At 40.9% G+C, this 14,782-nt stretch overlaps 1 protein-coding gene across 1 annotated transcript in view; it reads right to left on the reverse strand.

The window, feature by feature from the left end:
* Positions 1-1,132: 1,132 nt before the first annotated feature.
* LOC141432099 (disks large 1 tumor suppressor protein-like) overlaps positions 1,133-14,782 on the reverse strand; it is a 59,499-nt gene continuing 45,849 nt past the window's right edge. Inside the window, 10 exon segments of the mRNA XM_074093504.1 lie at positions 1,133-1,212; positions 1,214-1,242; positions 6,074-6,165; positions 6,476-6,585; positions 7,056-7,228; positions 8,011-8,160; positions 11,083-11,151; positions 12,629-12,670; positions 12,822-12,930; positions 14,219-14,342. Coding sequence (XP_073949605.1) covers positions 1,135-1,212; positions 1,214-1,242; positions 6,074-6,165; positions 6,476-6,585; positions 7,056-7,228; positions 8,011-8,160; positions 11,083-11,151; positions 12,629-12,670; positions 12,822-12,930; positions 14,219-14,342 — 976 coding nt within the window. The 3' untranslated portion in view covers positions 1,133-1,134.

Raw genomic sequence — 14,782 nt, forward strand, 5'->3', positions numbered from 1 at the left:
TTTTTACAATAATTTAAACAGTGCATTAACTACAAAATAAAATAAAGCAACACCAGTTGTCGAACGGCAAAGTATTGCTGCCGAGCGTCGATCGCCCGCGTCCTGCCATATTTGCAGATGGTCACTCTATATTCAGTAAGAAAATAAAATTCTCAATAAATAAATGTCAAACATTTAAATTGGTGAGACACTTCACACCAGATAACACAATTGCTTACTATAAAAATGATCAACAAACAACTTTGCACCGCGCCTAACGTGTCAAAGAGGACATTAGAGTGCAGAATATGTCATGAGATTCAATGGCTACGATACAGTTTGCCGCTTGAGCAAATAATCTGTTAATGCAACGACTTAGCCTAGCGAGCCATGCGGGAGTTGCGTGAGGTGGGATCAACTACGCGCTAGAATAGTAAAGACATACGCACAGTACGGCTGACTGTACCGTGCGGTACGATACACTATCTATAAAACTAGTTACTATTATTATAGTATTTCAACATCACCGGTGCAACGGGACTCGTCATGTAATAGTAATATCTTCACTATCAGTAAAACTTTATAACGCTGACGAAGATTCAAAATGTATCTAGCAACCTGAGTAAATTAACATGATAATACGATATATAAATTTGTTTCAATATACAATCATTTACATAGGTAGTTATCGAAGCAACATTATTATTAGTGGGATTCTTCAAGTAACTAAATTAGTATCGAGATAAATAAGGGTACAACTTGATACAAACATTGCGATCGGTTAACATTACCGCTAAATAGATTTGCACGAAAACGCAAGCGCAGTGCACGTACTACAACGATTAGCGAGTTGGTCAACTTTTACGCACAAGTGATAATTTACATTTAAGTAGATATTTAAAACGATAACTTATGCTAAAATGAACTCTGATAGGGGGTATCAACGAAGCGGTGTTTCGAGACTACTCGTTAAACTAGTATAAAGGCGACTTTATCGAATCACGTGATTTCTACTGCGTCGAAGTACGTGTGCGTCCGAGGCGCCTCTAATTATTGCTGTGGCGCAGGGAGCGCTCGCTGCACCGCTCGAGCGTCCGTTGGGGGGGAGTTTCACTTCAATCTAGGATCGGGAGTGGACTCGAGGCACGGGGCGGTTCACAGCGGCTCGCGGCGCGGCACCCACACGCTGGGCCCGCTCTCTGCCGCGATCACCGCCTTCACCTTGGAGTAGATTCTCTTCCGGCGTGTCGCCGGTCACGACCGCTGCAACAACGCACAAACATCACTTTAGCTCGTTAATTACAACGACAAGACAGCCTTGTCATATTTTTTCATCACACTTGCTCGTCAAGGAAGTTATTCCATGCCTGTATACTAAAAGACAATGGCCTCAATTGTTCCCGCCGGAATTATGGATTTACGTATAGTTTTCCTCCCCAAGGGAGTTATGGCTTTAGTTTAAAAAGTTAGTAGGTACGTCATTTCAGACTTTCTTGCTTTTGCTGAGCTGTGAAGTGTTGGACACAAAATAATTTAATTTTTTGCATTTTTTCCTCGCAATGTGACGAAAATCATTGTGTGTATTACGGGCCGTAAGGGGATTTGATAGATATGGAAATACTAGGAATAATACCAGGAATCAGATCAAACACATTTCTTAGGAACGCTGTTTATTCAATGACAATCTGTCATAGACAACAAGAACACATCAGCTCCTTCACCCTTAGTTGGGGAACCTAAAATAAAGACATATAACAAAATTAAACAATGAATTATTATCAAACATAAATAACAGCTAGGTATCAAAAGTAGGACCATCATATTTTGTAATTGACATTTCTTTTCGGTCTTAGGACTCTGTCACAGGGAACCTCAACAGGCGCAACTGTCGATTGTTCTGCTGACTCTACCTGTTGTGCTACTGGTTCTACTGACTCTACCTGCTCCACCCCCTCAACCGCATCTTGCCAGTCATCTCCTAACCCTTCGTCATCCACCAGTTGAAAAGGTGTCGACAAGACAGACTGCGAGGATGCCTGTGATCTTAGCGCACGACGCTCCGTGCCACGCACATCAGAAACGTCGTCGTTAGATACGTAACGCATCAGCTGGTCAATATGTCGTTTACAAATAACATTATCTTCTTCTAATTGTATTAAAAACATCCGATTCCATAATTTTTAGTAATAGTCCCCTTTTTCCAAATTGGTTTTCTATCCACATAGCACCTACACCAAACTAGCTCGCCTATGTTGAATAACCTTTTCGCTTCAGTTACAAGGTTGGGCACCTCATGCTTCGACGGCACTAACAAGTCTAGCCTACCACGCAAATCACGCCCCATCATTAACTTAGCCGGGGAAGCTCCCGTGGCGCAATGAGTAGTATTACGGTAGTCAAATAAATATTCCTGAAGCTTCTCATTAATTTTGTATTTACAAGAATAAGAGCTTAAAATTGCCTTCAACATTCTCTTACACGTACGGACGCTGTTCTCTGCCTGCCCGTTACTGCATGGATGATAGATCGGAGACGTCAGGTACGCGATGCCATTAGTTTTGCAAAACTCGAGAAATTCATTGGACGCGATTTTTGCATCATTGTCGGATACAATAGTTTCGGGAAGGCCGAATCGAGAGAATAAAAATTTGAGCTTTAATATAAGCTGCTTCGTCGTTGTTCCACAACACATATCGAAACACTCTAGCCATTTGCTGAAAGCGTCGACCACCACAAGGTATGTATTCTGAGACACCGACATGTAGTCCAGATGTATACGCACCCAAGGCGGGGGGGCCGCGGCCAGGGCTGCGGCGGCGCGCGCGGCGGCGCCGGGCGCAGCGTCGCGCACACGCGGCACGCGCCCACCGTCTGCTCGATGTCGCGGTCGACGCCCGGCCACCACACCCGTGATCGTGCAACACTCTTTGTTCGGACTATGCCTGATGAGTTCGATGTAACTCCTGCAGTATGTCCTTCCTGTGCACTGTGGGATCACGACCCTGTGACCTCGTAGAAGACAACCATCTTCTACCTCCAGGTCTGTTTTACACTGGAAATAAGGTAAAACATTTTTACATACTATTTTTCGCGGCCAACCATGGTTGACATATTTGATTACGGTTCTAAGAACACCGTCGCTCGCAGTCGCTTGTCGTATGTCTCTGTATGTAACGGGTAGTCCTTCCAACTGGAGCGAATTTAAAGCCGGAGCCCAATGTTCAACATCTTCGTGATGTTCCGACTCACGCTGATCCAACGGATTCCTTGAAAAGAAATCTGCGACTGGATTTTCTTTGCCCGAAGTATACTGTATTTTAAAATTATATGCAGAAAGAAAAACTGCATATCTAACCAACCGCGATGCAGTCGTAACAGAAATACCGCCCTTTTTACCAAATATTGCCAACAACGGTTTATGATCGGTTTTTAAAATAAAAGGATCACGTCGGCCATACAAATATTGGTGGAAGCGTTTAACACCGAAGACAATAGCCGTGGCTTCCTTTTGTAATTGGCTATAATTACGTTCGCTCTGCAACAGTGACCGGGAACCGAAAGCCAGCGGACGCTCTCGCCCAGCGGCGTCAACGGTGGCCAGCACGGCGCCCAGGCCGGCCGGGCCCGCGTCCACGGTCAGCACCAGCTGCGCCGCCGGGTCGAAGTGCGCGAGCACGCGCGAGCTGCTGAGCTCGCGTTTCATTCCATCGAAGGCCGCCTGCTGCCGCTCCGACCACTCCCACCGCGCACCCTCACGCAATAGCTCGTGGAGTGGAGCTAGGATAGACGACGCGTTGGGAACAAAATTGCGATAGTAATTTGCCATACCCAGAAGCGTTTTAAATCAGTTATGTTAGTGGGCTTGGGTACTTTGACAATGGCCTCTACCTTTTTTGGAGACTTTTGCAAACCGTCCTTGCTAATAATGTGACCCAAATAAGTTACACTATCCTGAAAAAAGGAACATTTGCTTTGTTCTAATCTGAGACCAGATTCTTGAAATCGTTGGAATACTTTTTCCAACCGCTCCAAATGTAAGGCTTTAGTCGGACCTGTCACACAAACGTCATCTAGGAAAACTGTTACACCATCTATTCCCGCCAAAAGGTTTTCAATAGTGCGCTGAAAAATCGCCGGGGCGCACGCTAAGCCGAAAACTAACCTCTTATATTTGAATAACCCTTTGGTGGTATTGATGGTGGTAAGTTTTTGCGATTCCTCTGAAAGCCTCAACTGATTATACGCCTGACTACAGTCTAACTTGGAGTATTGCTGACCATTGCTCAGCTTAGCAAAAATCTCTTCTATCCTTGGTAGAGGATATTTGTCAACGTAAATATCATTATTTAATGTAACCGAGTAATCCGCACAAACTCTGATACTACCATTGGACTTGGGCACCGGAACAATCGGAGTTGCATAATCCGAGTGGTTCACGGGCTCCAGTATGCCGACCTCAACCAACCTCTCGAGCTCGGCCTCCACCTTGTCCTTGATCGCAAACGGTAATGGACGCGCTTTGCAAAACTTGGGCGTCGCACCTTCCTTCAACTGTAAAGTAACGTCAGCACGCGTATAGCAACCTAATTCCTTACTAAACAATCCTTTGTATTTTTCAACCAATTTCGCACTTCTAAGTTATCACCAGATGCCAAGTCAATTTTGTTATTTATCGAAGTTATACATAATTCGAATTTTGCCATAAAATCTCGCCCTAATAGCGGGGGACCACCATGTTCGACGACAAAAAACTTAAGTTTATGTGTCATACCATTGTACGCTACTTTAGTGATGAAATACCCCAGAGGCTTAATTTTATGGCCATTGTAAAAGCACATACGAATGTTACATTTAAATAATTGCTTGTGAGCAAAATGTGACAAATACAATTCCTTTGAAATAACATTGGTACTAGACCCAGAGTCGATTTCCATTTTCAGTTTTGTACTACAATTTACCACGATTGTTACGAAATAAGGTTCGCTGTCTACACACCTCAAATTAAACAGCTGACACTCCTTACATTCCCGGCAGTCTACTGCCACAGGCGCCTCGTCCGAACTCGAATCCGTTTCCAAGTTGATATTCTTGACCGGTTTTTCCTTTGAACCGCACATTTTCTTCAGGTGGCCTTTTTCTTTGCACCTTTGGCAGCGGTAATTCTTGTAGCGGCACCTCTCAGCTGCATGACCCTTCATGCCGCACACTGCGCAACGACTCGGCGAAGTCTGTCTTCGTTGAGCCGCGCCGGCTCGATCTGCGCCGGACCAAACAGCGGTTCTTCCTTCATAGCAGCGGCGGGTGAAAAAGCTCTCGGCGCCGTAGCCCTCGCCTCCCGCGCGGTGACTGTTTGCTTCGCTATTTCTAGCGCTTTTGCAAACGTAAGCTTGCTGGCGTCTTGCTCGCAGAGTCGGTCTCGTACAGATCCAAGTTTGAGCCCGAGTACAAATCTGTCCCGATATACCTTATCCAGGCAGTCTCCGAAGGCACAATGCACGGCTAAGCCTCGCAATCGAGCTGCCCAATCCTCGACAGATTCTTCCTCTGCTTGCACTGCGTTATAAAAGTTACCTAAGTCCGCAAAGGTCGCCCGCGTTGGAGTCAGGTGTTTGTCCAGAAAGTCTACCAACTCATCAAAAGTCGAGGTTTCTACCTCCTTCGGATGACTTAGATTCCGTAATAATAAGTACGCATCATCCGATAAATGAGTGATCAAAACAGCACGCTTTTTTCCTCGGCCTTAATGTCATTCAGGCTTAGAAACTGTTTTACCCGGTTTCGAATATTTCCCACTCTTGACTTCTCGGGTCGAAACATGGTAGGGTTCCAATACTCATCGTCGCCAGTTGATAGATATGGAAATACTAGGAATAATACCAGGAATCAGATCAAACACATTTCTTGGAACGCTGTTTATTCAATGACAATCTGTCATAGACAACAAGAACACATCAGGATTACAAACTCGGGTCATTAAAAGCTTCTAATAGACCCTCGTTGGTAATCCCCTTCTTACGCCCCTTAATGCACAATGTACTATTGGCAAGTTCAGTATGTTAAGTACCTACCTAACCTATTATTTTAGTGAACTCACCAGTGAAATATTCGGCGAACTCCTGCTCCATTTTTAGAGCGCGTTCATAAGTTTTCTTTGCTTGCTCTTCAGTCATGCGCTTATTCATTTCCCTAAAAGTAATAAAAAGGATATTAATACATAAAAAGCTGCTAAAAAAACCTTAGCATTACTTTTAGCATTTCATAAACCAGTTATTAAATAAATATTACAAATTTTAAGGGCGATCGGTATGGTATGATGTGATTGTTCTTTTATTATAACTGGCTGAGATAAATCTAAGTCAACACGGACGATGTCGCGGGCACAGCCAGTAGGTAATATAAATAAAATAAAGCGCCCTTGCCCAAACGTCAGCCACGATCATTAATAATTATCTTTGACGCACTATTAAAATACATTTATCCGTCAATTAATACTTACATAATAGATTCTACACTCTTTGGTTTTATAAATATGGCTATGGGATAAAGTTGCGCCACTTGCAATCTCTTTATGGCGTTTCCGCTCACGTCTAAAATGCAGTGTTTTCCCTGAAACAAATTATGAACACATGAAAACTTAATTACATCGGACGTTTAAGGAGCTTGGAGTTTGAAGTATTCTATAACTAGCGACCTGCTCCGGGTACGCACGGGTGCAACTTTGAAGAACATGCGGTAGAAAAATGTATTAAGTCTATCATCAAAGGTAAGTACTCCACATTTTCCACCTCCCATTCCCATTCTTCCATTTGTATTACGAACCTTATGTGAAAAAAGATGTATAATTCTTGGTAAAAACCACAATAAAATTCGTTACAAAGTTTAAAAGATCTAAAGGTGCATCCACATCGCAGTTAACTTTTTTTGGAACAACATTGTGCAACACAGTAACATTAACTGCGGTGTGGACGCACCTTAAGAGTACATACAAAGGAACAGACAACTGGGAGCGACTCAATTATATACTATGTAAAGATAAAGAAGAATTCCATTCTTCTTATTAGTTCTATGGGTATTACCTTCTCAGCGACCTCCCGCACAGAGGCGACGGAGGTGCCATACAGGTTGTCGTTGTACTGTCCGGCCTCTATGAACAGGTGGTTCTGTATGTCACGCTCCATCTGCTCGCGGCTGCCCACGAAATGGTAGTCGCGACCGTCCACTTCGTAGTCTCGGCGGGGTCGCGTTGTGTCTACACAGGAATATGCAAGTTTCTTTTATTTGTTCAAATAAATGTTTACTAGCCTTAAACCCGCCCGTGCAATTTTTGAAATATACAACGACAATACCTAACAGGTTACTCACACGATTCTTGTTGCCATGGCAACGCAGTAAATAAATAGTCTTGGAGGTTGGTCTAAAAAAAGGTTAAGTTAATAATTTGAAAGGACAACGTTCGCTCGCACAACGCCACCTACTGATTGCAAAATCTTGAGAGCTGGTACGTCACCGTTCTTGGACAGTGCCCTCTATTCTTGTTTAAACTTAAAATATTATCCCACGGGAGGGAACGCATTACCTACCGGGATATCAAGTATATCATTGTCTCAATGCAGATCTTTGTTTATTTGTGTACCAAGTTTCATGTAAATCCGTTCAGGCGTTATTGCATGATTCAGTAACAAACATTCAAACCTCCAAAAATCTTAAGGAAGAAGTCACAAGCTTTCCCGGTTACGGAGTACTTCCCCAATCCCTGCTGGAAATTGAGAATATAGCGGAGAACCCTAACGAACAGCTGTCAACTACATAATATGTGGGATCGCGTCAAACAAGACCGTCGATCCACTTCGAGGACAAGTAGGAGTAAAACGTAAGCTACATTTTGTATTTCGAGCATTTAGAGCTCCATAAATGAATATAAACGTAACTCTACCACCAAAAGTAATGATGGTGTAAACTATTTCCAGCGCTACAGCTGCTCATTTATTTCTGCTGCTGATTGTAAAAGTGGGTCCGTCTTCAACTACTCACGTGGCACACAGCTCCCAAACTTGTCCGGAAACTCTGAGATGAGGTCATCGTTGATCCTGTCCTTTAGGGGACCCAGGATTATCACTGGCCGCGTGTACGTTATAGTCAACTGCTGCACGGTTTCGTACGACAGCACAGTCTCGTCTTGACCTGAGAAAAAACCCCTTATCAATTAATCCCCACTAAAATTTAAATAAAATGCTATATCCAATTATGTCTGCGGTGAAGTGATGCACACTTGAACTGAGTGAGCGTTTTTGTACATGAAGTCAGTTTTCCTGTTAAATAAGATGCGACTCTATATGTCTGGGTTTTCGAGGGCCACATTTTGTACTGTATGATACCGCAATCTTTAATTTCCATGGAACATTATTTATTCCCTGTGTAAAGGAGCGGCCACACCGCAGAAGTGACGTGCCGTAAACGTTAGGATTTTACCGAAGAAAAGTCGAGACGTTTACGGTACGTCACTGCGATTCTGCACCGTTTGCGTATTTTAAGCAGTGGTGTGGAAAGCATGCAAAAAAAACGCATACGATGCGTCACTGCGATTCCATACCGTCACCGTTTTTTTAATCAGCGGTATGGCCGCTCCTTAAGAACATTTGGTCACTTTTTCAGTGAAATTATCCATATCTTCTCATATACTGAAATAATAGTGATTCAAATAATTTTATCACATTGTCATAACTACCGACCAATTGTAAACTAAATGAACGTGCTGTCGTTACAATACCTATTAATGGTTCGTCTATCAAGAACAGTTAAAAATTGCTACTGCATGCAGATTAGATTACTAACTATGCAATCACCGAATCAAAGAATTGCATGTTTTCAAGACTGAGCAGGTATATGAAACTAGCTAGAGATGTACCTACTCCTACAATGATTTAAAACCAAAATTTTCCCAATAATTTGTAAATATGTACGCATTCTTCAATTAGTGACGCAATGTTTAGATGTGACTGTTTAAACGATAGCAGACTATTTGTTAGCAATAGAATAATATCTTGACCACTTCTATATCCTCACAAATTCAATTGGGTTGTCCCAATTTTTGACAACATAATAATAAATCGAAAACCATTTGGATAAATAGGCTTCGTGAAGCGCTTTCAGAAATCAGATTCCAAAAATGTGATAAACTGATTTAAATAAACAAAATTTAAGTAATGACCCTCATTTGACCCCTGGAGTATCTCGTCACATAGGCAGTTTTAAAGCAGGTCTACACTGAAAATTGACAGTTTGAAATGTTCCTGTCCTGCTTATAATAGCAAAGAGTGACAAAGATAGAACTTTAATCACATGATGCGCAACTGGCCTTAAACAGTTGTGATTTATCGTAAAGTCCGAAATGTATACGAGTATTTCCAATGTATTTTTACAAATTAAATTATTAAATTACTATGTTACAAGTAAATACAAAAGAATTTAAATATCAGATTTTTAAAAAGATATCTATTTACTATCACACTATTAAATAAACAAAGGAATAATTGAAGCTAAAAGAAGAGAAATAAAATAAAACTATTTGTCATGGTTCATTTAGGACCCTAAACCGTGCTTGAATTATTGTCAAATTGTAATGCCACAGATTATGTTATGTACGACCTGAATTTTTCCAGGCAATGGAATGTGGCTGTCTCACTGCGACGTCATCCAACGTATTTCGTAAATAATATAATCCTATTCTTTCCAAAAATAAGATTAAAACTATAGGTTATTTTTTTGGTGCATCCCAATTATACATTGTCTTGATGTTCTTCGGCAAAACTCTTAGGAGGAGTACTGCCTACAAACAACATTAAAAGTAGTTACACATCTACAAGAAACATTGAACTTACAAGCTAATACAGACAGTATCTATAAATATGGCCCTCACCAACCACAACTCTATGATCTCCGAAGCGTGCTGGATACTATGTACGAACAGACTATTTCCAGGCGTGCACCTACAATCTACCTACTACAAAATATACATCGTCGAATTTTGACGATTTCGTTCAAAACATTCATAAGTTATATTGGACAATCGCAATGAAGAATAATACGTGGTTTGCACACAAAAATAGTAGGAACATAAACATGTACGCAACTTATTCCTTCAACGAGGTATAATATTAAGTATTCTAAGAATATTAAATGCGACTGGTCGGTCAGGATAATATAGAGAAGATAGGCTGGGTGAGTTTGCGTCCATCCAAGAGTCTGATTTATTTATTATGGAATTCTAGATGTTTAATATTCACAATTATCTATCATCGAACTGGAAAAACGTGTGAAATTACATACTCAGGCAGCAAAACAGCTCGTATTTTTTTTAATAAGCGCTGGAAATTAACTCTTTAACCACACTGTTTCGGTTCGATAAAATTCCACTATAAAAATCTCTATCTCATGCTTTACAACGTATTTCCAGGAAATGTGACAGTAAAATTCCAGCTAGAATTAAATGAAGCTTAATTCTGGCTAGAGCGAAATGCTCGTTTGAAGTATTTGAAGCGAATGTGCACATCGTAATAGACACTGCGTTTGCTAAGCGAATAAATAATTACAGCACCCCTACGTCATTAAAGCGATAAAAAAAACTAACTCTAAAAACATCAGCACAGCATAATACTGAAAAACTTAAAATCAAGCTCGAATGAGATATGTCGTGATATCGTGTCGGTCTGATGCATGCTGGTGGCTGGTGGCAGGTGGCTGGTGCGAGTGGCGGTGCGCGGCGGTGCAGAGGCAGTGGTCAGAGCATGCACCTTGTGCTTCCAGTGGCCCCCCACTCCCCACACTCGCTCACAACCGATCCATCTAACGCTCCCGGGCGGGCCACACCTGCCTCGTCCGCGACGCACGACTCGCGTAGGCCCCGCGCCCCGCGGTGTGCATACGCCATTAGATTTATCGCGTTGTATGAACGAAACAATTCAACGTAAAGTATGACAACATAATAAAAAACTGGAGTGTTATTGAAATGAAAACTACGTTTCTAATTGATGATCATAACCAGAATGCGGGAGGTAAGGTATCGGCTACGGCACTCGCAAGCTACGCCTCACTCCCAAAACTTACTCTCGTCCTCGAGATATATGAGCGTTATCTCCTCCATCATGGGAAGTTCCACTCGGTACAAGATTTCCCCTACACGTAGAAAAATCAACGTTACATAAATTTCAAACTTCAAAAAGCATACAGTCCGTATGGCGGACCTTCGTTCTGGTACAAGGCTTCGGTGCCGGCTCGGAGAGCTCGGGTTTAGATTTATTTACGGGTATTTTGGAACAGCATTTGAGATCATGTCATGAGTAGCTATTTTTTTTAAAAGGGGCAAAAGAATAATACGAAAGAGTAATCGGATGAATGTTTATGTCGGCACGGTAGGCAACTAGAAGCACGGGACGGGTGGGCGCGCGTTCGCTCGCCGACCGCGTCTCCACATCAACTACGTGAGAACACATATCGCATCGCCGGACCTCTCACCACCCAACCCTGTTTATGCGTTACACATGGATACACAAGCCATTTACCGGTCGATCTGAAAGGGATGCAGCTAACTACCATAACCGCGACCCATGCGAGCAAACGCGAAATAGCCTGTGGGTGCCGGGTACAACACGAACTGTCACATTTTCAGCTTAATATGGTTAAACTAAAATTAGGTATAACATAAAACAATGTCTAACCATTTCACGAAACTAATTTCACTTTTCATCAAATCATCCCTCACCAACCATTCATGCTTGGAGAAAAGTACCTACGTACAAAGTGACGATGATGAACAAATATCAAAGTTATTCATTGAGATAAGAAAGCAATCTAAACATAGTTGTGTGGTAAAGAGGTGTTTGATAAAAAAAAACTTTCTATGATGATAACAAGTATACAGCTTGTCGTCGGGTCGCACGCACACAACATCATATTATATTCGACAAGCGACATTAATACTGCCGGTACTGTAATAAACAACTACCCATAATTATAAAGCCCCATCATGCTTTACCATAGACACTACAAGCAATTGTTTACTCACACATATCCAGGACAAATTTGAAATTCAATGTAATAGTAATAAGACCAATTGAATCGTGTTTCCTATTACGTAACGCAACTGGAATGGTCATCATTGCGGCGCGACAATGTCTATTAGGAACCGAACGACAAAATAGGTCAATGTTTAATTTTTTAGACTTCGAAATAAAAACAGACTAATTGATGGTTCGTATTAGAAAACGGTTACAATCGTCCGTAAAAAATCAAAGGTTTTAACAATATTTTTATTTTTTAAGAGTTATGGCAATATGCTAGCAAGTGTGGGGGAAGTTTAATGATTTTAGCAAAACGTGTGAAGTCGCATTATTAGTATTATTTTGTAACATAGATCCTATATATAAGTTATTCACGAACTAACTCGACGTGTGCGCGTTACAACTGTTAGAATAAGCGAATAGCTCTCTTCATTAAAATACCTATACGACATATTTAATTATAATTATAATTACAGTGGTTATTAGCCAGCCGCATGAAATAAAACTGCGAAAAAATGTCCTACGATACGATACAGCGAAATATAATAGCGAATGTAATAATGTATGGTGGACGTAAACAGTAGTGCACTTACCATCGGCGTTAGCGTCTTCTTGTGTATAACAAAGCATGAAAGCTGTAACAAAATGGTCATTGTTCAGGTCAGGTTACGAATTACGCTTGTCGCTGGGTAATATAAAGCGTATTGTCGTGGTATTAGTAACAAAATATAATATTGTATAAGCTTTGGAGTATGGTTAAAGTTTAATTTGTGGTTTTGTACTTACGTTCTTGATCGGAACCATCTTCCGATTTACCGTCTTCTCTGCTCTTCATGAAGGGGAATCTCCTGCTGAATGATAGAGTCCTCTTTTTTCTTTCTAATGTAGATTGGCTCTGAAATTAAAAACGACATTCTGTTAGATTACCGGTAGAGTAAATACCGCGATATTTCAGTAGATAACTTCGGTATGTCTATGTGTAGGTCAATCTTTTCAACGAGTTAAGTACCTACTTTTTCTGTTTAAATACTTATTCTATTTTTTCTTAACGTTAAAAATTAATACGAAGTTACAACAATAATCGTGTTACAACTTGCACCCCACCAATTTGGCACAATGTAACTCTGCAAGTCAGACGGACCTAAAATATAGATCATCATGTTTTTTCACGTCCATATTCAAAATGTTTTCAAATAAATCCATAATATTTCAGTAGATGGTTGGGTTACTTGACTTAAAAACTCCAGTAAAGGTTCAGTATACAGTCAAAATTTAGAAAATACTCAAGTGCAAAGATATCGACACGGCCATAATTACAAAAATATATTATGATACACGACCTTAATGTTAAGTGGGTCGATCAACTTTTTCTTGTCACTCGTTGCTATAGTTACGGTCTCCTGAGTCACTCTTTAACGTAAGCTTATAGGGTTAAAATTTGTCAAACATGCATTTTTGTGGTAGTTTTAAGCCCCTTCTATAATTGGTCATTTAAATTAATAAGAAGTACCGTCACGATCGGTAATTTGGGACCCACTTAATATCGAATATCTGTCATTTTGTATGTCAATTCAAAGGACTTTTTCACGAAATGGATCCCAAATGAACGATCGTGACCACACCTGGGCGACCGAACTTTGCTCGGGCTAAAACTCGATAGCAAGCGTTTTCCCAGAGATAAGACAAAGCTAGATCGATTTTTCATTCCCGAAAACCCCTACATACCAAATTTCATCGAAATCGTTGGAGCCGTTCAATTGGAGATTCTGATTGCTAGGTATTAGATAGATAGATGTTAGTATAATGTGACACATTTCTTTTATTAAACTGTACTACTTTTGTCCCCTCGCTGACGGGACCGAATAACAACAAGAAATATGATCCACCCATAAAGCCCGTATACGTATTTTTCCGCATAGTCGTGTTACGTATTTTTTTGTAACTTTAGCCGCATCTATATCTTTGCACTTGACTGTACTAGAATTCCGGGGTTTAGCACAGCCAATTGTTGTCCATGTCGGTATAGAGAGCCCGACATATTTGCCTTGGTCGGTATGTCTACACGGTACATAATATCTATTTCTGAGCACCCTTGTCTAACACAATAGGGTCAAGTTTGTACCAATATATACGACTACTTTACAAAACCCTTCACATAGTAAGTATACTTATAAGATACATACTGTGCTAACGGGCGTGCCCTGTCCCTGGAATTTAACTTGGCGGTCGCGTGCCCGCTGCTTGCGCTCCCATCTCTTCTTCGACGGGATTATACCCATGGAATCGGGGTCCGTAGTGTCCAATCGTCTGGAATGAAACGATAATGTAATCAATGGATAAGGGCGTAAATTCGGTTTTTGAGCTGTGCAGGCTCTGTGCTAACTTTGTTTTGTATGTTTGTACATATGTATGTAGGAGGTAATCTATGGAGTCGATTTAAAAAAAATATTTTACAGGACTACCCTTATTGACCTTAGATTAACAGTATCTAACAGAGGCTAATAATAATACCAATACTTTTTATTCTCGTAATGGATTTTTTTATAAGACTACATTCAATTTTGTATGGTAGGAAGCCATATCAACGAAAAAAAATTTGCACTAAATATGCAGCAAACCGAAAATAAAAAATACAAAAAGACTCCAAAAAACCAATCATAATGCAGCAAACCTCTAAAAAGAAAGTGCAATTTGTGATAGGATTCATGATTTTTTGAAATACTAGAGTTAGTATTGTAGTTAGTACA

The sequence above is a fragment of the Choristoneura fumiferana genome, chromosome 10 (assembly GCF_025370935.1).
Source record: "Choristoneura fumiferana chromosome 10, NRCan_CFum_1, whole genome shotgun sequence".
NCBI lineage: Eukaryota > Metazoa > Arthropoda > Insecta > Lepidoptera > Tortricidae > Choristoneura > Choristoneura fumiferana.